At 37.9% G+C, this 26,826-nt stretch overlaps 3 protein-coding genes across 4 annotated transcripts in view; 1 reads left to right on the forward strand and 2 right to left on the reverse strand.

The window, feature by feature from the left end:
• The window catches only part of pelp1 (proline, glutamate and leucine rich protein 1), a 40,575-nt gene extending 34,403 nt beyond the window's left edge, over positions 1–6,172 (reverse strand). For both annotated transcript variants that reach the window (XM_061709667.1, XM_061709666.1), the window contains exons 1-4: positions 6,035–6,172; positions 3,834–3,898; positions 2,025–2,130; positions 139–288 (exon numbers count right to left, since the gene is read on the reverse strand). In XM_061709667.1, the coding sequence (XP_061565651.1) occupies positions 139–288; positions 2,025–2,130; positions 3,834–3,898; positions 6,035–6,172 (459 nt within the window). The remainder of the gene's footprint in view (positions 1–138; positions 289–2,024; positions 2,131–3,833; positions 3,899–6,034) is intronic.
• A 1,199-nt stretch (positions 6,173–7,371) lies between these two features.
• Positions 7,372–11,436, forward strand: med11 (mediator complex subunit 11). The gene is made up of 3 exons (XM_061709922.1): positions 7,372–7,582; positions 10,063–10,193; positions 11,171–11,436. The coding sequence occupies exons 1-3, from the start codon at positions 7,513–7,515 to the stop codon at positions 11,315–11,317; spliced, it is 348 nt and encodes a 115-aa protein (XP_061565906.1). The 5' UTR covers positions 7,372–7,512; the 3' UTR covers positions 11,318–11,436.
• Positions 11,437–12,835: 1,399 nt separating this feature from the next.
• LOC133420541 (E3 ubiquitin-protein ligase TRIM39-like) lies at positions 12,836–14,685 on the reverse strand. The gene has a single exon (XM_061710234.1). It carries the CDS (start codon positions 14,585–14,587, stop codon positions 12,941–12,943), a length of 1,647 nt encoding a protein of 548 aa, XP_061566218.1. The 5' UTR covers positions 14,588–14,685; the 3' UTR covers positions 12,836–12,940.
• Between the last annotated feature and the right edge of the window lie 12,141 nt (positions 14,686–26,826).

The raw sequence follows: 26,826 nt of genomic DNA on the forward strand, positions 1-26,826 counted from the left end.
TATATTCTTTCCCGAGGATGTACTGTTTTCTCAACAATGATGCTCATTACAGTGAGTAGTTTAAATACCTTGAATTATTCACTACAATTGAAAAACATCTTGAATCATCCACTGTACTCTTCCACCCTGCTGACGTACCTCTCTCTTGAGTCCCAGCAGAGACGTGAGCAGGCCCAGGATGGAGTTCATCCCGACCTCTCTAGCCACCTCTGGTAGATGGCAGGAATAGTGCAGAACATCTTTCAGAATGTTCACAGTCAGCCAGATGGTCTGGATCGGAGCCTGAGACTGCAGAAATACAAAGTCAGTGAGTGCAGAAAAAAGGTGATTTACTATATAGTTGTTACACATATATAGAAGACAATACACAGTTTATTTCTGAGCAACACTTCTCTGATGGGCTGAAAAGTATGAAGGCAGATTGTGATGTGTGTCTTTATTATTCAATAATAAAAACCTTCACTTCAATCAAAAAAGAATCCTTTTCTGTGATTGAAACTTTTTTTTTAAGGGATTTTTTTTTAATTGAAAATATGTTATTTATTTAAATTGTTTTTTTGAAGTATCTTTTTGTGTTTGGGTCATATTATGAGTAGGATTTTTTTTTATTTAATCAAAAAAGAAGTTGCTTTAATCAAAAAAAAAAAATGAAATGAAAAATGAAAAGTGAATTGTTGGCAAGTAGATAAAACAGTCTTAAAATTATTAGTATTAAATTACTTCACTGCCACCAACCGTAGTGTCACCAAAACCACTACAGTTGACAGGTGTCTCCTACTCGTGAAAAAAAAAGCACAGCCAGTTTAACAGGTCTGAATGATCTGAATGAGGCCCTCGGGGATTGAATGATCAATCAATCAATAATAAAATTATAATTATATAATAATAATTCCAGGAAGAAATCATTTTAATTACACCTCTGCCTATTATGATACACGGATTATTTTATACCAATCATTTAATACTGTTTTATCTACTTAGCAACAACTCCACTGCTGCTCCCTGGCTTGATGGCCATGACTGGCTTTTAAGAGAGAGGTGGTTGGTGGAGACACTTGTCACTCAAACATGCCTGACCAATGACCAATGCATCTGTGGGATGTTTGTGCCTAAAAAAACTTCAAAACTTTTGTCACCTCAATAAAAAATAAAAAAAATCTTTTTCTTTTGCATTTGAAGTTGTTTTTCTTTGATATTTCATTTCATTTTTGTTGATCGAATTTAAGTTTTTCTTTGATTGAAATTTTTTTTTATTGAAGCAACTTTTTGGGATCGATTAATGATACAAATGTCCCACCCATAACATAAAACATTATTGTTATTACTTCAATTACTCAAATCAAAAATATATATATTTTCAATTAAAAAAAAAGAATCACTTCAATCACAAATCTTTTCAATCAAAGAAAGGAGTGTTCAAATATATATAAATATCAAATATATATTATATATATATTTTTTTTTGCATTCAAACAATTGATTTGTTTGATTGAAAATGCTTTTTTTTTTTTTTTTTTTATTTTAAAGTGCTACTAAAAAGAAACATCTAATGTATTACATTGTTAGAAATAAATATAACAATGACTGGGGCCAAAGCAGATGAACAGTAATTACAACCCATGACTAAAGGCTGACTCCAGTTGGCACTTTAGCTCCAGCAAATAACAGAAGCCTTGTAATCGTATACCAAAGTTAAGATTAGGATTTCAAAGTGGTTCATTCAAATATTGATAAGCACAAGATGCAGTGCCCCTTGTAACACAAATTTTCTAAATTTGCCATGTTACTGAACAATCAGTCAAGTTTTGTTAATTTTGAAATCAATAAAACACAGGCATTTGACGAAACCTAAAAATAGGACTTTTATGTAACTTTGAAACAGATTGTCAATCATTGTGCAATATATTAGATCTTTACATTACCTTTGTCATTTTGAATTTACACATAAAAATAAATCCTGGTATAAATCAGTGAAGAAGTGACTGTAGCAGTAAACCGAGGTGTACAACCTCTGTGCATCTTACCTGTATAATCTGTTGCAGAGAGCGCAGCCAGGAGACGCAGTGCTGCTGGAACAGATCACTAGAGCTGTCTTTGACCAGCATGGATAGGAGACACAGTCCCTCAAACCTACAAGACACACACAAAATCATGCTCCCATCAGTTCAAGCCTTACAATGTTTCATGTACACTTTCCCTCGTGGCAACCTTAACCACTAAACCATAGTTTCACACTAAAAAGTATAATATATTCATCTACATGATGGGATGGGAGCTCTTTTTCCCCAAAATGAAGACAGGCTCCCTTAGTTCCAGTTTATCCTCTCGTTTAACATTATCAGTGTCATCTGTCTCTACACTAAAGACTAATGGACGTTGACACAAAGTACTAAATAAAAAAAAAAAACATTAAATATCAAAGTGTTCTTTATTATCCAAAAAAAGAATGTAATATTTTCCATTTTAAGAGCATTGGATCTTAAAAAGCTAGTTCATGCAATTTTCCGATTCTGACAGTCCAACTGTGATTCATTATCATAAAGTTTTCCAAAGAGATATTATTGTCACATTGTGGGTATTATTCTGAGCAAAATAAAATCCCTCTCCGTGCTTTCAGCTAATGATATATGTATGGCGAAAGACTATACTAGTAAAACATATATAGGCCATTTAAAACCCCGTATTTATCACATTACTGTGTTTTCCTCAATGCTTCAAATGCGTGTTCCTAAACAACCTAAAGTATTCAGTGTGCGATTGTGCCATAAATACAAGTGCTGCTAAAAGAACAGTGACGGTTTCAACTTTGAAGCAACTGATATTAAAGCATAATGTCCAAACATTAACCAGTTTAAAAACAAATATAAAAACATGATTTTCACAAGGTACAAAGAGGAAGGAGTTTAGGGGCTTTTAGGGGCCTGATATAAACACTATTGGGTGAATTGGTAGATCTGTGTATATTTATGTAGAGAAATGTGTGTGTGTGTGTGTGTGTGTGTGTGTGTGTGTGTGTGTGTGTGTGTGTGTGTGTGTGTGTGTGTGTGTGTGTGTGTGTGTGTGTGTGTGTGTGTGTGTATGTATGCATATATATATATATATATATATATATATATATATATATATATATATATATATATATATATATTATGGCTTACAGTTTAAGATTAAGATTCCCAGAATATTCTAATATTTTTAGATAGGATATTTGAGTCTTCTTAAGCTGTAAACCATGATCAGCAATATTAAAATAATAAAAGACTTGCAATATTTCAGTTGATTTGTAATGAATCCAGAATGTATGACATTTTTTTTTTTTTTTTAATTGCCTTACAGAAAATCACAATATTCTAATTTTCTGAGACAGTCCTGTATGTATATATATATGTATATGTACATATATATATGTGTATGTGTGTGAATACGTGTGTAAGTAGATATACATAGATATAGAGCAGATGGAGTTAATATAGAGATAGTATGGTGTAAATAAGAATATTTATATAAAGATTTATATGGGCATGTGTGTACAAATATATAGAAATACTCAACTACGTGTATGTATAGGTAAGTGTGTGAGTATAATTATAGTAGAGTTAATTATAAATACTTGTTAATAAATGATTAGTGAATGGGGGTAGGATTATATACGTTTACACTTCTTCCTACTCCTTTTTGCACATGTAAATTAAGATATTAAGTGTTAAAGTATGAAATTCTTTGTTTTGTTATTTCTTTTGTTTGCTTTTTTTTGTTTTCTTATCTTCTCTTTAATTGTTGTCTTTTACATGTATAAAATAAAAAAATCAAAATCTAATCAAATGATTTCTTACCTGGTCTTGCTGGAACTCAGTTTAGCGTTGCTGAAACCGACCAGACCCGCGACGTCGCTGGAGCCCTGAAGAGAAACACGCATGTTGGATTCATTTAGAGACAAAGCATCGAGGATACAGACACAGGAAAACCTCAGACTCGGGTAGGGTTTGCACCTTTCAGAAACAGAAATAGAAATAAGGGACGCCCCGATTTCAGCAACACAAGCACCAAAAAAAGGGACATCCCCAAAACTTCTAAAATGCATAGAAATGTATTTATTTTAGGCCTATATGAAAAAACAAAACGCTTTAATTTAAAGTTTAAAGTGCTTTAATAGCATTGAACTTGCATGAGTGTACAGACAGACAACCATACAACTGGATTATCCTCCTATGCTATGTATGTCCACATCAGCCAAGATGTAGAATATACAGGACTGTCTCAGAAAATTAGAATATTGTGATTTTCTGTAATGCAATTAAAAAATCTAAAATGTTATACATTCTGGATTCATTACAAATCAACTGAAATATTGCAAGCCTTTTATTATTTTAATATTGCTGATCATGGCTTACAGCTTAAGAAAACTCAAATATCCTATCTCAAAAAATTTGAATATTCTGGGAATCTTAATCTTAAACTGTAAGCCATAATCAGCTATATAAAATAATAATAATATAAAAATAATATAATATAAATATAAAATAATATAATATAATATAAATATAAAATAATATAATATAAATATAAAATAATATAATATAAATATAATATAAAATAATAAAAGGCTTGCAATATTTCAGTTGATTTGTAATGAATCCAGAATGTAGGACATTTTTGTTTTTTTAATTGCATTACAGAAAATAAAGAACTTTATCACAATATTCTAATTTTCTGAGACAGTCCTCTACATACAGGTGAAGAATATGGTGTAAAATTTAATTTATTTAAATAATTCAACTTAAGAGGTGAATCTAATACATGTATATTACATAGTCTCATTACAGGCAAAGCATATCTTAAGCCTTTATTTGTTATAATTTTGATGATTGAATTGTTTATTGATTTCATAATATATTCTAATTTTTTGAGATTTTTTTATTTGGGGTTTTCATAAACTGTGAGCCATAATCACCAAAATTATAACAAATAAAGCCTTGAAATATCTCACTTTGCATGTAGTGGGAAACAGTACTCGAGTTGAGGGGGGATGGCACCCCCCCCCCTGAAATAAAAACGGTCCAAATCATCCCCCCCTGAAATAAAAACGGTCCAAATCATCCCCCCCTGTAAAACTGCCATCCCTCCTTTCCATCCCTTATGTCATTTCATCAATGAATGTGGTTTTACTGCTATTTCAACATTTAGAGTCATCACCAGAAAAATAACTTATTTGACCATTTTCACCTGTTTCAAGTAAATTTTCACTTGAAATAAGTAGGAAAATCTGCCAGTGGGACAAGATTTATCTTCTCATTACAAGCAAAAAAATCTTGTTCCACTGGCAGATTTTTCTACTTATTTCAAGTGAAAATCTACTTGAAACAGGTGAAAATTGTTGTTTTTTCCAATGATGAGTCTTGTTTTAAGTGTAATGAGATTTTTTTTTACTAAAATGAGACATTTTAACTACAAATAAGACAAATATTCTTGTTAAGATTGTGAGTTTTTGCAGTGATCCATTTTACTTATCCTGTGAAGGACAGAGTCATATTGATAAGTTCAGAAAAGTGTTTTTTATTGTTGTGTTTTGATGTATTTGATGTAAGCCCAGTGGATATTTAAAGCTTACAGAAGGCTGCATTTAACTGCTGCTATGTCATTCCTGCAGTATTTCTGCAGGTGTTTTGGTCACTGCTATTATTTGTAATATATTATATTATTTTTAATCAGCACAAATTATCTGACCCCATATGATAAAATCCACCATCCCCCCTGATTTTTTTTACAACTCGAGTACTGGCTGTATATTATGACATAAATAAATAAGAGCATAATGTGTGTCTGTATTGGTTCAATACCGAACGCAACTTTTAATTCCCAATTAAGGCTGATTTATGGTTCTGCGTTACAACGACGCGTTCCTTACGCCATAGGCTCTGCGTCGATTTAACGCAGAACCATAAATCAGGCTGTCTGTCCCTGATCGACAAAGCCTCCAACGGCAGCTTAAACTAGCGACTCTCCTCGTTTTCCCGCCAGTCTCTCCAGGTTCTACCTGAGTCGGGAACACGCCGTGCTGCCTGTAGTTAGCCAACACATCAGGCAAATACTCTGGACGCTGTTCTTTTAGAAAGATGACTAAATCCTCTGTGAATCGAGTAGCAGATGGAACATGCATCCAAGACGACGCCATCTTTCCTCTCCGAGGAGACGTCACTGCTGTGCGACCAGATGACATTTTCTTCTTCTTCTTTAGATTTCCGGCAGACTAGGCACGGTTTAGTACATTGCTGCCTCGCACTGGTTTCTTTGTGTCATTACAGCTCTGAGCCACACTGGTGTATATTCTACATTGTAGGGGGTACGTGAAGGCACTACACGGGGTACGTGAGATTTTAAAATATACATATATTTAAAAAAGTAGCATCCATGCAAAAATCCTTTAAAAATAAATATTTCATAAATAATTGAGGAAAATATAAGTCTAAATTCATAAAATGAATTTTATCTTCTTCAGGAGTAGGCCCCACACCAGGATGGTTCCACCTAACCTGTCAATCACCTGGCTTCACCTGTCAATCACCTGGACCAACGATGGAGTCGTGGTTGAAGCATAGCAGCAATATTTTTATGTTTAATAAATCACTTACTGATGGCACAGTGCTCTGTTTTAGGTCTTTTTTTTTACAACCAAAAGTGCTTTGCGCTGGTTAGGGGGTACTTGGCTGAAAAAATATTTCACAGGGGGTACATCACTAGGGCTGCCACCTTTCAGAAATAGAAATAAGGGACGCCCTGATTTCAGCAGCGCAGGAGCCAAAAAAAAAGCCCTAAAAATTCTAAACTGAATAAAAATGTGTTTATATGAAAAACAAAATGCTTTGATTTAAAGTTTAAAGTGCTTTAATTGAACTTTCATGACTGTAGAGACAGACAACCACACTAGCAACTGAAATATCCTCCTATGCTCTGTATGTCCACATCAGCCCAGATGTATAATATAGCCTACAGGTGAAGAATATGGTGTAAAAGTTAATTTATTTCAATAATTCAACTAGAATATGGTGTAAAAGTTAACTTATTTCAATAATTCAACTAGAATATGGTGTAAAAGTTAATTTATTTCAATAATTCAACTAGAATATGGTGTAAAAGTTAATTTATTTCAATAATTCAAATAGAATATGGTGTAAAAATTAATGAAAATACGGGACAAATCGCGTCCCGTATTAGTTCAATACGGGACGCAACATTTTTTTCCTCAAATAAAGGACAATTCCGTATTTTACGGGACGGAAAAGGTTGAGGACCACTGTGCTAGTCTACTGTTCCACACTCGTCCAGTAGGTGGCGGTAATGCACCTTCAAGTTGGTTTGCCAACCGCCTATAAACGCCATTGAAGAAGAAGTTGTTGTTAGTGAACTAGATTTTACTACTACACTGTGCTAAGCGGCTCTGGAAGACACTGCCTGCGATTGAAAAGTGGAAGTTTATGTAGACCGTCTGCTGATCGGAGTATTTCTACATCCCTGATGGCGAATGAGCGGCTCAGATCTCTGGAGGACGTGGAGAAGGAGATAGCGATGATCCTGCAATGTGCTGGTAAAGAAACACTGCAATGTACAAACTTGATCACTGCTACTGTTGTTATGTATGATCAGTACGGAATACAAATAATATAATATAATATATTACAAATAATAGCAGTGACCAAAACAGCTGCAGAAATACTGCAGGAATGACATAGCAGCAGTTAAATGCAGCCTTCTGTAAGCTTTAAATATCCACTGGGCTTACATCAAATACATCAAAACACAACAATAAAAAACACTTTTCTGAACTTATCAATATGACTCTGTCCTTCACAGGATAAGTAAAATGGATCACTGCAAAAACTCACAATCTTAACAAGAATATTTGTCTTATTTCTAGTTAAAATGTCTCATTTTAGTAAAGAAAGAAATCTCATTACACTTAAAACAAAAAACAACAATTTTCACCTGTTTCAAGTAGATTTTCACTTGAAATAAGTAGAAAAATCTGCCAGTGGAACAAGATTTTTTTGCTTGTAATGAGAAGATAAATCTTCTTCCACTGGCAGATTTTTCTACTTATTTCAAGTGAATATTTACCTGAAACAGGTGAAAATTGTCAAATAAGTTATTTTTCTGGTGTTATTTTTCTGGTGATGACTCTAAATGTTGAAATAGCAGTAAAACCACATTCATTGATGAAATGACATAAGGGATGGAAAGGAGGGATGGCAGTTTTACAGGGGGGATGATTGGGACTGTTTTTATTCCAGGGGGGGGGGGGGGGGCATCCCCCCTCATCCCCCCTCAGTACTCCAGTACTGTGTATGAGTGAAGAGGTGAAAGCGTTTAGGACCACAAAGCCAAACACTGCACCGCAGTTTGCAGATCATTCACCATTTATTCCCCAGCACTCTAAACAGCCTGCTTGAACTGGTTAATAATGGCATGTCAGAACAGTGAATTACCAGACTCTTTTCTTTTCTTTAATCGAAAACAGCTTATCAACAGGCTGGTTTTCGATTTAACCGAGGGTTGCCAACCCCCTGTAAAATAAATCAGGGACACCTCATCAACCTTTCCTACCGTGGGGAATTTCTTTAGCCCCTTTTTTGTGAGTGAAACGATTTTTTAACTATGTGACTTGAACCTGAATTGAATTAGATGCATATTTTTGAATGCCATGAACACATGGAAAACAAATTATTATCCAGCAATTAACTTTCTTTTTTTTGTTTTTATTTTTAAGAGAGAGAGAGAGAGAGAGAGAGAGAATGAATGAATGAATGAATGAATGAATGAATGAATGAATGAATGAATGAATGAATGAATGAATGAATGAATGAATGAATGAATGAGGATGACATACAGCAAAGGTGCACAGTTAACCCACTGTGCCACCAAGCGGCTCGTCAGCAATTCATTTAATACAAAAGAACAAAATGAACTGAATAAAATAAGTATCTTTCTTCAACAGAAACCTGTCCTGCTTAACTTAAAATGGTATAAATTAATATGAAACAATAGAAAGAAAGCAGAAAATCCATCCTGCAATCGTGCACATTTTTAGTGCAAAAAGAAAGTCTGTAGAAAACTTGTAAACATATTTGTGCCTCAAAGGCCATGACTGTAGCTACAGTTGGAGTAAAACAGAACAAAATAACTTATAAACTCAACAGCTCAATGCCATTTTCCATTGGCATTTTATGACTATTTTTTGACTCTCACAGTAAAATGGGACAAAGTGCTTCCCTTTTCAGCTCAATACGGGACGTACTTTAGTTTATAAATACGGGAAGATTCAATTTTTCAAGTGACGGTTGGCGACCCTAGTTTAACCTCGCCAGACGGAATAATTGTAGACCTGAACCTCTAGATCAGGAGTCGGCAACCCAAAATGTTGAAAGAGCCATATTGGACTAAAAATACAAAATAAAATATGTCTGGAGCCGCAAAAAATGAAAAGTCTTGTATAAGCCTTAGAATGAAGACAACACATGCTGCATGTATTAGTTATTACTGGAGGAAGATTTTTTTTTCATTATGCACTTCGAGAAGAAAGTCAAAATTTCGAGAAAAAAGTCGAAATGTCGAGATTAAAAAGGAAAGGAAAAAGGAAGAAAAAAAAGACGAGAAAAAAGAAAAAAAAACAGAAAAAAAGAAGAAAAAAGGGAAAAAAAGAGGGAAAAAAAGGCAAAAAAGGTCAAAAATGTTTGAAAAAGCTCCAGGAGCCACTACGACGGCGCTAAAGAGCCGCATGCGGCTCTGGAGCCGCGGGTTGCCGACCCCTGGTCTAGATAGATTGATAGATTTTTTTATGTATTTAGGCTACTTAAGTCTGACACTGCTGCTACTCCATATAAAATAGAAAAAAAAGAACGCTATTGGAGGAATACTGGCATATTATTGGACCGTTATGGACGTTCAATATAAAGACTAAAGCAGACGATATTTAAATAAAAAGATTTGTGTTGAAGTGGTTGTGCATTTCTGTGAAATCTGAAATATGTGACTCATATTGCTGGTAATGTTCTGTGTGTTTCTTTGCAGGTAACATTGTGTTGGAACTCTCCAAAGACAAACAAGTGGCAAGTTTCCTGGACAAACAGTTGGTCCAATTCCAGAACTCGATCAACAGAGTGGAGAGTGAACTGAGCGCCCAGATCCGCTACCTCACACAGGTCACACAGAACAGCACTAGTTTATTAAGTTTTTTTTATCTATTTAAGTTATAATTACATTCATGTTTGTTTTCCAGTCTCTTTAAGAATATAGAAACGGAGCATACGAGAATCTGGCTCTCTTATGGCCCTTTTGCACTAGTATCTACTCAGCTCGGTTCTACCCGCCACAGCCCCGTCTTGCACGTTTGCACTAGGGGCTGAGACGGATAGAGCCGCTCCAAGCCGATACTATTTCTGTAACCATTCTGGCGAGGTTCTATCCGGGCTGAGCCGGGACTATAAATTTTCTGACGTCACCACCTCCTCGCCACCGATTGGTCGGGGGGCGGGGCCGTCACCACCCTCCACGCCTCTGATTGGTCGGGGGCGGGGCCGTCAGACGTTTGAATCAGGAAGCGGGAGTCAGCGCGAGCGCAACTCGCGGCTCGCAGCGATTTTATTATAAAGCGCAAAACGTCTGTTTGGTGATCCAACTCTGAGGTGCAGATGTTCATAAACCTGGTGACTGACGAGAGAATTAAAAAAGGGATGTAGACGGGCTGTTTTACTCTCAGCCGCTCGCGGCTCCAGCTGATTTCTGATCAGCACCGACACGAACAAAGCGGTTGCGCATTCGAGTACGTCACAGCAGCTTCACCCCAACCTGCCCACTTCTCCCCTGGCTGTGGAAAAACAAACGGGGACAAAACGGGTGGAGGCGGGTAGAGACGTGACGAGCCGAGTCGGGCCGAGTAAGGACTAGTGCAAAAGGGCCATTATAGACAGAATGAAATACTAATCAGTGGCCACGGTTACATGATGTTTTTTAATTCAGAATTAATTATTCCGAATTAAATAATTCAGAATTAAACTATGTTTACATGGAAATAGTAATTCTGAATTGAGGTTTACATGGAAAACGCGTTTGATCGGCTCTGAATAAAATAACATATATATTAATAGTTCATTTGAGTTGTGTTTTCTCTCTTCACCAGGTAGCCACAGGTCAACCTCACGAGGGCTCTACGTATTCGGCCAGGAAGGACTGCCAGATGGCTCTGAACAGAGCCGAGTATGCCAAGGTGAAGATGGGAGAGCTGGGCCGGACGTGTGAGGCCATGGTGGAGCAGCAGCAGACGTGACCTGGCCGGGAACATTTCATCCCTTTAGTTCAGTCATTCAAGTATTCCAAATGTTGTAACCATTCTGAATGTTAAAATACTGAGGGTTCAAAGAAAATAAAAACTATAAAAAAGGTAAAGGTTTTTATATGAAATTTTATTTCATTTAAGTGCACATTATTCTCTGGTTTTATTATGTTTGGTCTATTTTCATCCACTGGTGCATTTAAGGTACTGGTTATTTGTAAGGCAAGGCAAGTTTATTTGTACAACACAATTCAACACAAGGTAATTCAAAGTGTTTTACATCAACATTGAAAGCGGCAAGACACAATTAAACAGTAAATAACAAATAAAATGATAAGACAAGAAGTAAAATAATAAAAAGCATAAGTTGTTAAAAACTAAGGGCAGTAGAGTCCAGCAGGTAAGTATTTAATTAAACAGTAATGTTTTTATCCTGATTTAAAGGATCTACAGTTGGAGCAGACCTCAGGTCTACAGGAAGTTTGTTCCACCGGTGAGGAGCAGAATAACTGAACGCTGATGAACCTAGCTTGGTTCTGGTTCTTGGGAAGTGAAGAACCAGAACCAGTTTAAGATTAAGATTCCCAGAATATTCTAATCTTTTGAGATAGGATATTTGAGTTTTCTTAAACTGTAAGCCATGATCAGCAATATTAAAATAATAAAAGGCTTGCAATATTTCAGTTGATTTGTAATGAATCCAGAATGTATGACATTTTTGCATTACAGAAAATAAAGGACTTTATCACAATATTCTAGTTTTCTGAGACAGTCCTGTATACTGTATATGGTTTTGACATTTCCTTAGCTTATTAAACATACAACAAAAAATAAAAATCTCTTACATTTTAGGGTTCAGTGCTGTAGCACTCCTAAAAAGAAGCTAGAAACGCCAATGATATGACCAATCAAACACAATTAGATACTGAGATAAAACAACTTTGCAGGGAACTTAATCATTTTAACCCTTGTACTGTCTTTGGGTCAAAATCACCTCATTCTCCTGTTCCTTCTTTCCTCCTGCTCTCTCCTTCCTTCTCCCTTCCTCTCTCCTCTCCTTCTTCCCTTCCTTCCTTCCTTCCTTCCTTCCTTCCTTCCTTCCTTCCTTCCTTCTTTTCTCCCTTTCTTCCTTCTTTTCTCCCTTCCTTCCTTCCTTCCTTCCTTCTTTTCTCCCTCCCTCCCTTCTTTTCTCCCTCCCTTCCTTCTTTTCTCCCTCCCTTCCTTCTTTTCTCCCTTCCTTCCTTCCTTCCTTCCTTCCTTCCTTCTTTTCTCCCTCCCTTCCTTCTTTTCTCCCTTCCTTCCTTCCTTCCTTCCTTCCTTCTTTTCTCCCTTCCTTCCTTCTTTCCTCCCTTCCTTCCTTCCTTCCTTCCTTCTTTTCTCCCTCCCTTCCTTCTTTTCTCCATTCCTTCCTTCTTTTTTCCCTTCCATCCTTCTTTTTTCCCTTCCTTTTTTCCCTTCCATCCTTCTTTTTTCCCTTCCTTCTTTCCTTCCTTTCTTCTTTCCTTCCTTCCTTCCTTCCTTCCTTCTTTCCTTCCTCCCTCCCTCCTTCCTTGACCCAAAGACAGCACAAGGGTTAAATGAACATTCAGAGTTGATGAAGATTGATTGTATCAAAGATCAGACAGTTTTATTTACAGCACAGATGATCAGAGGAGCAGAGTTTTTACCTCCATCATTGTTACCAGGATTGAAGAACGGGTGGAGTTTCTCCCTGAAGGAGCAGCCAGTAAAGGAATAGAGAAGTGCTGCAGCACCTACATCATGAAAGGAGACCAGACCCTCCTCATAATCCACAAACACCCCCAACTTCTCAGGAGGAGAACTGAGATGGAGACGGACTGAAGGATAATTAAGAGCAAAGTACTTGTTTCCATTTCTCAGACCAACAGTCCAGTAACCATTCTGAGGACTCAGGAGTGTGATTATTTCCTTCCTCTTGACCGACTCTCTGGCCACTCCTACATCCCATTCAGTCTTTCCTTTAACCTGAACCTCAAAGTAAAATCTGCTTGAAGAGAAACTCTGTTTTCCTAAAACAAAGACACATTGGGAGAATCTCTCTGGATTATCTGGAAGATTCTTCTCCACATCACCATATTGAACTTGTTTTCCATCATCAGACAGGATGAGTACAGGATGTGCTGTATCAGGATCAAGAGTCACATCAGCTTCAAACTGCTGGATCCTCCTCAGCTCAGCTTCAAACAGCTTCTTCATCTTCTCTGTGAGGTTCTTCTCCAGCTGCTCCACAGCTCTCACCACAGTCCCCTCATATGGAGGTGGATGGACTCTGACCTCTGTCCAGTTCTTGGTGGGTGGAGCATCTTCCAGGGATGAGAATCTTTGGAGGAGGTGGAGGTGATCTTCAGAGCGTGAGAGCTGCTCCACCTCAGAGCTCCTCTTCTTCAGCTCACAGATTTCCTGTTCCAGATCTTTGATGAAGTCTTCAGCCTGTTTCTCTGCAGTTTTCTGTTTGTCTTCCATCTCCTTCATGAACTCCTTCAGACGTCTCTCAACAGACGCCTTCAGATCAGTGAAGACCTGAACACCTTCTGCTTTCTCTCTGTCTGCAGCATCATTACTGATCTTCAGAGACTCTTTGATCTCCTGAATCTTCAGTCGTCTCTTCTGGATCATCTTCTGAATCTCAGCGTCTGTCTTCTGCAGCTCTGCCTTCTTTCCTTCATATTCTTCTCTCAGAGGAACAAACTCATGATTCTTGTGGTCTAAAACAGGGCAGAGCATGCAGACACATGTCTGGTCGGTCTTACAGAACAGCTCCAGAGGTTTATCGTGCTTCGTACAAATCCTGTCCTCCAGGTTCTCCACAGGCTCCACCAGCTGATGTCTTTTCAGGCCTGACATTGTCAGATGAGGCTCCAGGTGAGTCTCACAGTACGAGGCCAGACACACCAAGCAGGACTTCAGGGCCTTCAGTCTGGTTCCAGTGCAGACGTCACAGGGAACTTCTCCTGGTTCTGCAGCTTGTTGCTCTGAGCTGCTGCTGCTGGATTTCTGTTGAGCTTCACGTCTGAACTCAGAAACCATCTCTCTCAATAAGGTGTTGACTTCCAGGTCAGGTCTTCTACCGAACATCTTTTGACACACGGGACACTTGTAGAGAACATTACCATCCCAGTAATGAGTGATGCAGGTTTTACAGAAGTTGTGTCCACACGGTGTGGTGACTGGATCAGCGAACACGTCCAGACAGATGGAGCACAGGAACTGATCTGCAGATCTCAGGTTGCTGCCGGCAGACATGTTGGTTCTCTGGAAACAAAAGTGAAAGTGTGAAACATTTAAGCTGCAATAAAAAAACAACAAGAGAGAAGGAAACAGACGGAACAAAGAATGTCATGAATCCTCAGAGACAACACCCGTCTGACAGTAAAAGGAGGAACGTTTCACCAATACAAGTTTAGATTAGGCCTGCTCTCAGTAGCAAACAGACAATAACTTATGCAATAACATTACAAGATGTGCAATATCAGCCTGTCTACCTCACACACACTCTACCTGCTTTTTTTTAACTGTTTCTTTTCTTTAAATCTACTGTATATACTGCTCATATCTTTGTAATTAGTGCCACGGCTGCGCCAAGAGGCACGCCTCCTCCATAGCTATGCCATAGCAATGGAGGAGGAGTGCCTCTGGCAGAGCCAGAGCCACTCCTCCTCCATTGCTATGGCATAGCTATGGAGGAGGAGCACTATTGTGCACTATTGTTATTGTGTGGATTTATTATTCATCTGCTTATTCATTTTCCGGACAGATTTCGGTTCGCTACTCCTCCTACAGATTTCAGACGACCGAGGCGCATCATATATCGAAACGTGCGGTTCGATCATGAATAGTGTGCTATGACTTTTGGTGTTGAAATTCCAATTTTTCCCAAAGTTATTCCCAAAAACACGGCCAAAAAAAAACAAATTTTTATTTGTAACTTGAGGTCACGGCCAGGCCATGAAAGGTGGACAAATAATTTTTGGTCAGAATGTAGACATAGGTGTTGGGATTCATAAAATGTGACTTTGACAGGCGGGATATGCACAAAATTTAAACGGGGGGGGGGGGGGGGGGGTGGGCACAAATTCCTGCCTCGGCCTCCATTGGCTGTAATGTAATCAAAAGTTTTCTTCCAAAAAATCTCACTTTGTTTTCGAACTGCCGTTACTAACACATTTTAAGGAATATCTGAATAAAATTAGGATTGTCAGAATCTGCCGGGTTCTGTGTCTCTCACGATGTCTTTGTTTTTCTGCTAGGAGCTACGGCTTTCTCACAAATCTGAGTTATTTGAGAACTTGTCACAAGGCAAAATCTGGGTTTTTCTCACAGCCAAACCGGAATGTTCCTCATGTCGAGGTTCTTGTTGCCCCTAGCAACCAGAGCTCAGCTGCTGAGTCATTGCCTGAGCCAGAACTGGTCACATGACTGAGTCAGTACAGACATATACTTTAACCTGGAAAATGGAGAAATCTGAACCCTGACCTTTTGACCTTAGACGATCCCCAGTCCTGCTGGGTACTGGTTCATGGTATATATATATATATATATATATATATATATGTATATATATATATATATATATATATATATATATATATATATATATATATATATATATATATATATATATATATATATATCAGTCATGGGTGGTGTCATTGGACTCAGTATTGAGTCCTTGACCTTCATTGGTGCAAATTAGCCCCGCCCCTTCTTCTGATTGGTTGTCCCTATTTTCTGCTATAACTTTTGAATGGTTTTACATAGAGAGTCATGGGTGGTGTCATTGGATTCGGTATTGAGTCCTTGACCTTCATTGGTGCAAATTAGCCCCGCCCCTTCTTCTGGTTGGTTGTCCCTATTTTCTGCTATAAATTTGGCTATAACCATTCTTTATTCCTCCACTTTACGAAAATTGAGGTCTGCAAAACTGGAAAAATTGGAGGCTCAGAATGCGACATTAGATGCATCTTTACAAAGCAGCTTCAGTGACAACATAGCGATTCAGAAGGAGTTAGTCAAAAAAGAAATTAATTCAATTCTTAAGCGGCATTCAGAGTTTCTCATGAAGCGTACGAGACAAAATTATTATTTTAATGGTGCGAGGCCTAGCCATCTTTTGGCCTTAAGACTCAAACATACTGAACAGTTTGCAGATATTGTTAGATTTAAATCAACAGAAGGGACCATACTTACAGAACCAAAACAGGTCAATAAAACATTTCGTTCATTCTATGCAGATCTTTATTCCTCTGAGATTATACATAATGCAGACAAGTGCAATGAGTTTCTGGCCATGACTCAGCTACCAAAATTGACTGATTCGGACGCTCCCAACCTTGATGCTCCTTTCTCCCTAGAAGAGATTAAAGAGGCAATAGACCAGATGCGTAAAGAGCGATCTCCCGGATTTGACGGGATCCCACCTGAATTTTATGCTATATTTTGGAGTGAATTAGGACCAATATTATCTGATATATTTCAATATGCCATTGAAAAGGGAGCCTTTTCCAGAGATGTTAATTTAGCTATTATCTCCTTATTATTGAAAAAGAATAAAGATCCTACAGTGTTCAAATTACAGACCGCTTTCACTGCTTAATTCTGACCTCAAAATACAGTATTTGCTAAGGTACTTGCACGCCGTTTACAAGGTCATATGACTAAGTTAGTTCATTGTGACCAAACAGGTTTCATTGGGACAAGATTGGCCTCTGATAATGTCAGGAGACTGCACATTATAGACGAGGCCTCCACCATAGGCTCACCTGCCGCTGTGTTGTCACTGGATGCAATGAAGGCATTTGATCGCCTTGAATGGCCTTATCTATGGTCAGTGCTGGAAAAGATGGGGTTTGGTACCACATTCATTAATTATATTAAAGTTTTATACTCTAACCCAACAGCATTGGTGTTGACGGGAAAGAGTTGTTCATCACCATTTAAGGTTTGCAGGTCTTCCCGACAAGGCTGCCCTCTGAGCCCACTATTGTTTGCGCTCTCACTTGAACCGTTGGCTGAGATGGTCCGTCAATCTTCCAACATCTCTCCAATTAGGGCTGGGCGATATGGACCAAAAGTCATATTTCGATATTTTCTAGCTGAATGGCGATACTCGATATATATCTCGATATTTTTTCTGTGCCATAATTGGGGTTTCCCCCAAAGTATTATAGCATAGCATCTCTGTTAGCTTCATTTTCTTCTGAGGCAAACCCTTAAAAAAACAGTCAGTTTTAATACAAAGCCTCGTGCCAAATGTCACACAGGTTCCTTTATTAACAGAGGTCTGCACAATATCAAAATGTATAAAACAAATGAAATAAAAATGAAAGCTGCAAGCAGCGATGAACGGGCCCTCACACTCATGGCTCACTCATCCCCCATAAGCATATCAGACATGACACCACCCACGACTCTCTATGTCAAACCATTCAAAAGTTATAGCAGAAAATAGGGACAACCAATCAGAAGAAGGGGCGGGGCTAAGTTTCACTAATTATGGTCAAGGACTCAATGCCGATTCAGGTGACACCACCCACGACTCTTTTTGTCAAACCATTCAAAAGTTATAGCAGAAAATAGGGACAACCAATCAGAAGAAGGGGCGGGGCTAAGTTTCACTAATTATGGTCAAGGACTCAATACCGATTCAGGTGACACCACCCACGACTCTTTTTGTCAAACCATTCAAAAGTTATGGCAGAGAAAAGTTTTCTAGGGGGCGCTGTTGAGCCATTTTGCCTCGCCCATTAATGCAAACCATGAAATATCAAATTTATCGCCAGGCTTGCATGCCAAATTTGGTGCCTTTTGGGGAACTATCAAATATGGTCCAATCAGATGAAGGGGGGGCACGGATTTTGGCGTCTAGCGTCACCACGGTAACACTTTTGAAAGAGAAAAGTAATGCGCGTAGTCGCAGGATGGAGACGAATATTTTGATGTATAACACACCTGGGTTCACGATACGGTTCGGGCCGTATTAATTCTCGAAGGAATGGCATATATTGCTCCAAAATTACGCGATTAATTCAGAATGTTCAAAATGGCCGACTTCCTGTTCGGTTTTGGCCATGGCGCCAAGAGACTTTTCTTTAAGTTGCGACATGATAAAGATGTGTACCGATTTTTGTTCATGTACGTCAAACCGTATTGTGGGGCTTGAGGCACAAAGTTTTTTCTGTCTGAACCAATCAGATGAAGGGTGGGCGCACTTTTTGGCGTCTAGCGTCGCCACGGTAACGCTTTTGAAAGAGAAAAGTAATACGTGGTGTCGGAGGATGGAGACGCACATTTTGATGTATAACACACCTGGGTGCACGTTACGGTACGGGCCGTATTAATTGCCGAAGGAATGCAATAAATTGCGCCAAAATTACACAATTAATTAAAAATAGCAGACTTCCTGTTGGGTTTCGGCCATGGCACCAAGAGACTTTTCTTTAAGTTGTGTACTGATACAGGTGTGTACCAATTTTCGTTCATGTACGTCAAACCGTATTGTGGGGCTTGAGGCACAAAGTTTTCTAGGGGGCGCTGTTGAGCCATTTTGCCACGCCCATTAATGCAAACCATTAAATATCAAATTTTTCGCTAGGCCTGACTTGCATGCAAAATTTGGTGAATTTTGGGCACGTTTAGGGGGGCAAAAAGGCCCTCCTTTTGTCAGAAGAAAGAAAAAAAATTCCTACAGATACAATAGGGCCTTCGCACTGTAAGTGCTCGGGCCCTAATAAACTGCCTGCATATATAGAATAAAAATGCTTCTTGAATAAAATAAAACAAATATCCTGCATAACAATTCAATTAAAATACACTGTACAATTAATACAGTGTAGACAGTAACAGGCAGACTTTTCAACTGAGGTTGATAGTTGTGCAAATAACAAAACATTTGTGCAAATCTCTAATAAAACATTCAAGTCAATTTGTCACAAAATAATCTATATCAAAATCATACAAAAAAAAAATATATATATATATATATATTTTTTTTTTTTTTTAAATCGATATAAATGATATTGTCTCGTACCATATCGCGTTTGAAAATATATCGATATATATTAAAATCTTATATATATATCACCCAGCCATAATTCAGGCTTCACTTTGAACGGCCGGTTCACACCGACGTCCAGCGGTTGGAATTCCTTCGTCAGACCTCCCGGAATAACAGCAAGCACAGCATTAATATTTTTTACTTCTTTCTTTACATTGTCTGTGAGATAGTCACAGATCAGCAGCGATGGTGATGTGTGGAAAAAACCACCAGGTCGCCTTACATAGACCTGCCTCAGCCACTCGATCATCATCCCTTTATCCATCCAGCACTTTTCATTTGCCTTTATAATGACTCCGGCTGGAAAAGTCTCTTTAGGCAGTCTTTCTTTTAAAAATCACCATAGTTTCTGTCCATCAGCGTGGCAACCAAGCACAACAGTGAACGATGACTTTTCATACCCCGTTGTGTGGATCGCCACAGTGCGAAAAGAAGCTTTCCTGCTTAGGCCTACTCTGGTGCAGTTATCGTGTTCAAGTTATTGATACAAAATAAACGGGACATATGCATTTACAGTCAGAGCAATGCAGTGTGTAGGGGTCCGTAGTGCGACCTATTAGGTCGCATATGCGACCTAATTTATTAAGGTGCGAGTTAAAATTTAATGAGGTCGCTCCGGTGCTACTTGCAAGAGGACTAGTGGAAAAAAAATAAAAATACATTTTTTTTCACTCGGCTGTGTTAGTGCATTAATGGAGTGGTTGATAATACAATCTTACTTTCTGGCTCATTCCTGCGAGTCCTATATCTGTCTGACTGCACCTGGTACGGTCTGCGCACGTTACGTGCACAGCAGTGCAGGCGCGTGTACACGCAGCGCGCTCAAAAAGGTAAACAAAGCAGATGCAGTATGAAGCGGTCTATAGAAGGGTTAGCAGAGGGAGCGACAAGAATCATGGATTCTTCTTCTTCTGATGAAGAGAGTGACAGGTTGGCGAAAGAGGCGGGGGAGAGTGGGGAGAAGAAAAAAAAGTACAGCTTTCAACAACAATGGCTGGCACAGTTCCCGTGGTTAAGATACGAGGGACAGGCCCAGAGTTCTACGAGGGTGCATAAGCATGCATTGCACCCTCAGTTTATGTGTTTGCTCAGTTGAAAAGACGAAAAGAAAACTGACAAATGCGCGCGCGTTAAGCCTCATTTATGGTTCCGCGTTAAATCGATGGTGTAGCCTACGGCGTAGGTACGCGGCGACGCGCACCGTACGTTCGCGTCCCTGCGTATCCCTCGCCGTAAGATCTGCAGTTGGTGCAACCCGGAACCATAAATCAGCCAGTGTCCGTCACTCATTTGCGTCCAGCGCGCAGTTTCCTGCACCAGCAAGACGCTGCTCTCTGCTGCTCCGTTAACACAAACTAACATGGATATTCAGAAGTGGTTCAAGCACAACGACGCAAGCAAGTTTACAGGACTGTCTCAGAAAATTAGAATATTGTGATAAAGTTCTTTATTTTCTGTAATGCAATTAAAAAAACAAAAATGTCATACATTCTGGATTCATTACAAATCAACTGAAATATTGCAAGCCTTTTATTATTTCAATATTGCTGATTATGGCTTACAGCTTTAGATTAAGATTCCCAGAATATTCAAATTTTTTGAGATAGGATATTTGAGTTTTCTTAAGCTGTAAGCCATGATCAGCAATATTAAAATCATAAAAGGCTTGCAATATTTCAGTCGATTTTTAATGAAATCCAGAATGTATGACATTTTTGCATTACAGAACATAAAGGACTTTATCACAATATTCTAATTTTCTGAGACAGTCCTGTATATTTATGGTTATATTTATTTTTGTTGCTATGTTTTATTTTCTGTTGCTAGATTGTCTGATGGGTGAGGTAGCCCAGACTAAATGTAGCATTTTCTTTGTTCTGCAGCGATATTGCTGCAAAAATGCACTTGAAAGACACTTTAAATATTATTGTTTGACTGGTATCATTCCACTTGAAATGACTGTCATGTTTAGTGATGGTTTTGAGCTGTATAAATAAAATTAGTTGGAATTTCTATGTTTTATTTTTAGGGTAAGAAACATCTGTTGCTAGATTGTCTGATGGGTGAGGTAGCCCAGACTAAATGTAGCATTTTCTTTGTTCTGCAGCAATATTGCTGCAATAAAGCATTTGAAATACACTTTAAATATTCTTGTTTTGCTTGTATCATTCCGCTTGAAATTATGGGAAAATGCATAATTTAGTGTTGAATAACGTGCCAGGCATGTGCCCCCCCTCTGATCTGATATGCAGCCCTAGTCATCATTTTCTAGACCCGTACTTTACCATAAAGTCACCTTAATTAGCCTAACATTAGTTAGTACATTAACATTACTGAGCATTTATATAAATTATATTATCCATTTTTAAATTTATTAACTAACTCTGAGTAGTAAACATTAATTAGCCTAACTGTAGGCTATATGTGTTTCCTATAAATAATGATTGTTAATCTGTAAACAGTTAATTAATGCTTAATAATGTAACTAATGTTAGCAATGAAAAATATGGTGCTACCTAATTTGTTTTGGTGCTACTAAATGAAAAGCTAGGTGGGACCAGTGCTACCTGTGAAAAAGTTAGTCTGGAGCCCTGCCAGTGTGGTTTTTAATTATATTTTACTCCGGGGTGTCGTGAGATTTTATTCACTTTTGAAAGGTGTCATGACTGAAAAAAGGTTGAGAAAGGCTGCTCAAGACATCCAAACTCCTCTTCATCAGCCATCTTATAATGCAGAGTAAATGCTCAAGTTGCATGCAAAAGTTTAAAAGCACTTTGCTTCAAAGCCACTTTTCGTCAAAAACAAGCACAAAACAACTTCTCAAAAAATGCCAAACTCCACTTTGATTGACTTAAGGCTTGCAATGCGAGGTCACATTTTCATTTTGCAATCCACCTTTAACTTCAGCTTGTGCTCGTTATCTTCAAGAATCCATGTTATGTTTTCTTGTCTTATTGCACGTGGATACTATAAGGATTTTACGTTACCTTGTCTCTGAGAAAACTTCAAAATATTTCCTGTTTCAGCATCAGCTTCTTTGGGTGAGCTCTCAGTCCTTTTTTCCTAGCAGGTTAGCTTAGCTAGTCTTTTGACTAAATGTAGTGGCACTCTGTTCACTCTAATTTGTACCACCTTTTGAGTCAGTCCACAAAAACACTATTTTGGACGCGAGCGATGAGACATGACAACTTTCCTTGGCTTTTAAAAGTTTACTTGAAAAGATTAAAGTAATTTACAAGTCCAACACACGGTCAAAAGACTGTGTTGCTTCCAGCATTTTCTGACTCAAACTGAAAGTGAAACTTAACTTCTCCTTACTTCAAACCACCGTCACAAAATTAAAGTGATACCACAACCTAAAATACAAAACATAGAAAATAGAAAATCATTTATCTACACATTGATAAATTATGAATTTTAGTCGAATGTAAACCTTATGAATTATAATGAAATTATCATTATCCATTTTTAACTGTTTTAACTAAATCATTAATCATTACTTAATCAGGTCCTTACTGGCCGTTACAGTCAGGATATTTTATTACATTATTGGTGAAGTTATTACATTATTGGATTTTATTACATTTTCGAATGAGTTAAGTGCAAATTTTATTACGTTTTCAGGCGTTATTACATTTTCAGGAAATGATTACATTATAGGGTGCTACAAGCCTCAGAGACAACACCCGTCTGACAGTAAAAGGAGGAACGTTTCACCAACACAAGTTTAGATTATTAATGTCACGACTCCAGAATAATGAACTATTTCATGTCAATCATTTTGCTCTAAACGTTCCTGTTCTTTGACCACAGTCAGTTTAGTAAACAGAGTTGAAGTTTTGTCGTCCCGCTGACAGAAACACAGTAAATGTCTTCTTTTGTACTTACCAGTGTCTCCAGACTCTCTGCTGAGTTGTTGAGAACAAACTTTGAAGTCTGAATTTACTCAGAAAGTTTACTTGAAAGTAATTTGACTACTGTCAAATTACTTTCATGATGCCTGTTTTACCTGATGTTATCTGTTGTTGCGGTTTTCATCCTCCTGAAAACTCTTTACTAATTCACATCAGTTCATCTTTTTGTAGATAAACACTAAACTCTTCACCTTCAACTGTTCCACATCTCTGTTTGTGCTGGAATCTCAACTCTTCATGGATGTTGTTAGTAGGTTATACAGGACTGGAGTTGAGGGGGGATGAGAGGGGATGGCACCCCCCCCTGAAATAAAAACGGTCCAAATCATCCCCCCCTGAAATAAAAACGGTCCAAATCATCCCCCCTGTAAAACTGTCATCCCTCCTTTCCATCCCTTATGTCATTTCATCAATGAATGTGGTTTTACTGCTATTTCAACATTTAGAGTCATCACCAGAAAAATAACACCAGAAAAATAACTTATTTGACAATTTTTACCTGTTTGAAGTAAATTTTCACTTGAAATAAGTAGGAAAATCTGCCAGTGGGACAAGATTTATCTTCTTATTACAAGCAAAAAAATCTTGTTCCACTGGCAGATTTTTCTACTTATTTTAAGTGAAAATCTACTTGAAACAGGTGAAAATTGTTGTTTTTTTCCAGTGATGAGTCTTGTTTTAAGTGTAATGAGATTTTTTTACTAAAATGAGACATTTTAACTAGAAATAAGACAAATATTCTTGTTAAGATTGTGAGTTTTTGCAGTGATCCATGTTACTTATCCTGTGAAGGACAGAGTCATATTGATAAGTTCAGAAAAGTGTTTTTTATTGTTGTGTTTTGATGTATTTGATGTAAGCCCAGTGGATATTTAAAGCTTACAGAAGGCTGCATTTAACTGCTGCTATGTCATTCCTGCAGTATTTCTGCAGCTGTTTTGGTCACTGCTATTATTTGTAATATATTATATTATTTGTAATCAGCACAAATTATCTGTCCCCATATGATCAAATCCACCATCCCCCTTGATTTTTTTTTACAACTCGAGTACTGGGCGTAACCCGCTGTGATGTTACATCTATGACGTCATGCACATTCCCTCTATAGTTTGTGGATTGACAACAAGTTGGACTGAACAAGCAACACAAGGCAGCGGTACAAGGAGGCCCAGACCAGGATGTAGTTCCTGAGGAGGCTGAGATCTTTCTCCTGGGGATGTTTCATCCATCGATGGTCACCAGCGTCCTGTCCTACACTGTGGTGAGCTGGGGAGGGAGCACTTCAAGGGCAGATCTCTCCAGGATCAGGAAGCTGATCAGACGCGCTGGATCCAGGTTGGAACGAAGCTGGACCCCCTGGAGACAGTGACAGAGAGGAGAACAGTCCACAAACTCCTGGCTCTCCTGGACAACACCAGCCTCCCTCTGCACACTCACCAGCAGCTGGAGAAGCCGGTTCAGTGAGAGGATAATCCTCCCCGAGTGCAGGACCAACAGACGGAGGAACTCCTTCATCCCCCGGGCCAAGAATGAATGAATGAATCTTTATTTCGGCTTGTACACACTTTTTTACAAAACAAGATGAAACGGTAAAATAAACATTTCTTTAGCCGAAAAGGTGTAGCTGAAGCCGTAGCTTATAGTGCCTACCCTTTTTATCTTATGATCAGCTTAAATATGAGACATTAGCATTACTCTGTGGAAACAAACCATACATAAAGAAGACAAAAATAAGTAAGACAAAATATAAAATTGACGTTTCATATTATAGAATGTTTTTGATAGTATACTTTATAATTATAGTGTTTTATATTTATTTACAGTATTTTCTTTAAACATTTCCTTAAACTTGAAGATAGAAGTGCACATTTTTAGGTCGTTGTCACAACTATTCCATATTTCTCTTGCCTTAACTGATGTACATCTCTTTTTATTATTAGTTCTTGCTGTCGTTGTTTCAAACATGAGTTTCCCCCTCAGGTCAGAACACATTTATTTGGAACAAATCCTGACTGCAGTTTGGAAGCAGTTTCTGCTGCTTTAAAGGCAAATAAAACAGTTTTCTGTTCTACTATATCATGGAATTTTTCAGAGTATTATATTTAATAAAGAGATTATTTGATGGTTTATAATAGTCAGATCTATTAATTATCCTTAAAGCTCTTTTCTGTAACAGTAAAATAGGGTTTGTATTAGTTTTATAGGTGTTACCCCAAACCTCCACACAATAAGTCATGTATGGAACTATGAGTGAGTTATACATCAAAAACTGTGCTCTTTGACAGAAAAAATAATTTGTTTTACTTAATATTGCTAGGGTTTTAGATCATCAAACTGTTCAACTCCTCACTGGGGGGGAGGAGGGTAAAGAAGAACAAGAAGAACTGGAGAACAGAGGGACTGTGGGGGGTCAGTCAGTCAGTCAGTCCAACAACAAACTGGACCTCGCAATAACTTTGTGCAATATTTCACAACATTTATTTCTTTTCTATTAATGTAATTCTATTTATGCCACTGTCCTTTTTATTTTTTATTTTTATATTGGTGTTTGGTTTTGGGGTGTTTGAATTGTATTAGGGCTGTCAGTTTAGCGCGTTAATTAGATTAATTTATTACACTGCTAATTAACCCATTATGAAAATTAATGCAATTAATTATGAGCAGTGGCGGAGCCAGAATGTAGCTAATGGGTAGGCCTGCAAAAATTTGGATGGGCCTGATTTTTTTAAAGTTGAGATGTGCGTTAAATTATATTGTGTAAAAAAATCTGTCAGACTAGGACCAGTTTAAATTATAGTTACACCTCGTACTTAAGTCAGATTCCTGTAAATATCTACAGGTTTGAAAGGATATACAGCAGTCCTACTGTAGACTCCACAATCAGACCTCTGTTCTGTTAAAATTCACTGTTAAAACGTGATAAGAAAAAAAGAGGGAGAGAACGAAAGAGATGGAGTGTCAGAAAGACTGAGTGGCAGAAATGGGAAAGAGCTGTTGTGCGATCGACTGTACTCATAGATTTAGCAAGAAATCAGAGTTATCGTTTTACAGACTGCTGAAAAATAAGCTTAAGAGAGACAAATGTATCGCTGCAATTCACAGAAACAACTGGATTCCAGGCACCCAAATGTGGATTTGGACGTGGATTTTTTTCTCTAAAAAATTAGAAATGTCTGCCATGTTTTTTGGTGTCACGGCCACAATCTTGAAAGTCACGTGACTTGGACGCAAAACGAATAGGCAGAAAAATTTTACAGTTATACAATTCAAGGGCTATTATTGTAACCAGTCTACGTTTTTGCACTTTGGACCAACGTAGGCAGGGTACGTTTTTATGAAAAATCAGCATAAAATCAATAACATAAGCAAATCAAGCAGAGAGCAAGCAGAGGAGGTGTCTGCACTGTAAAGCAGCACGAATGAGGAGGAATATAGTTTTATTGTCTGTACCGCCCAGTCCTGATCTGAACTTTGAACAGTTAATTTAAGATAAACGACAGTGTAAAGGTGAATGT

The sequence above is a fragment of the Cololabis saira genome, chromosome 20 (genome assembly GCF_033807715.1).
Source record: "Cololabis saira isolate AMF1-May2022 chromosome 20, fColSai1.1, whole genome shotgun sequence".
NCBI classification, from domain to species: Eukaryota; Metazoa; Chordata; class Actinopteri; order Beloniformes; family Belonidae; genus Cololabis; species Cololabis saira.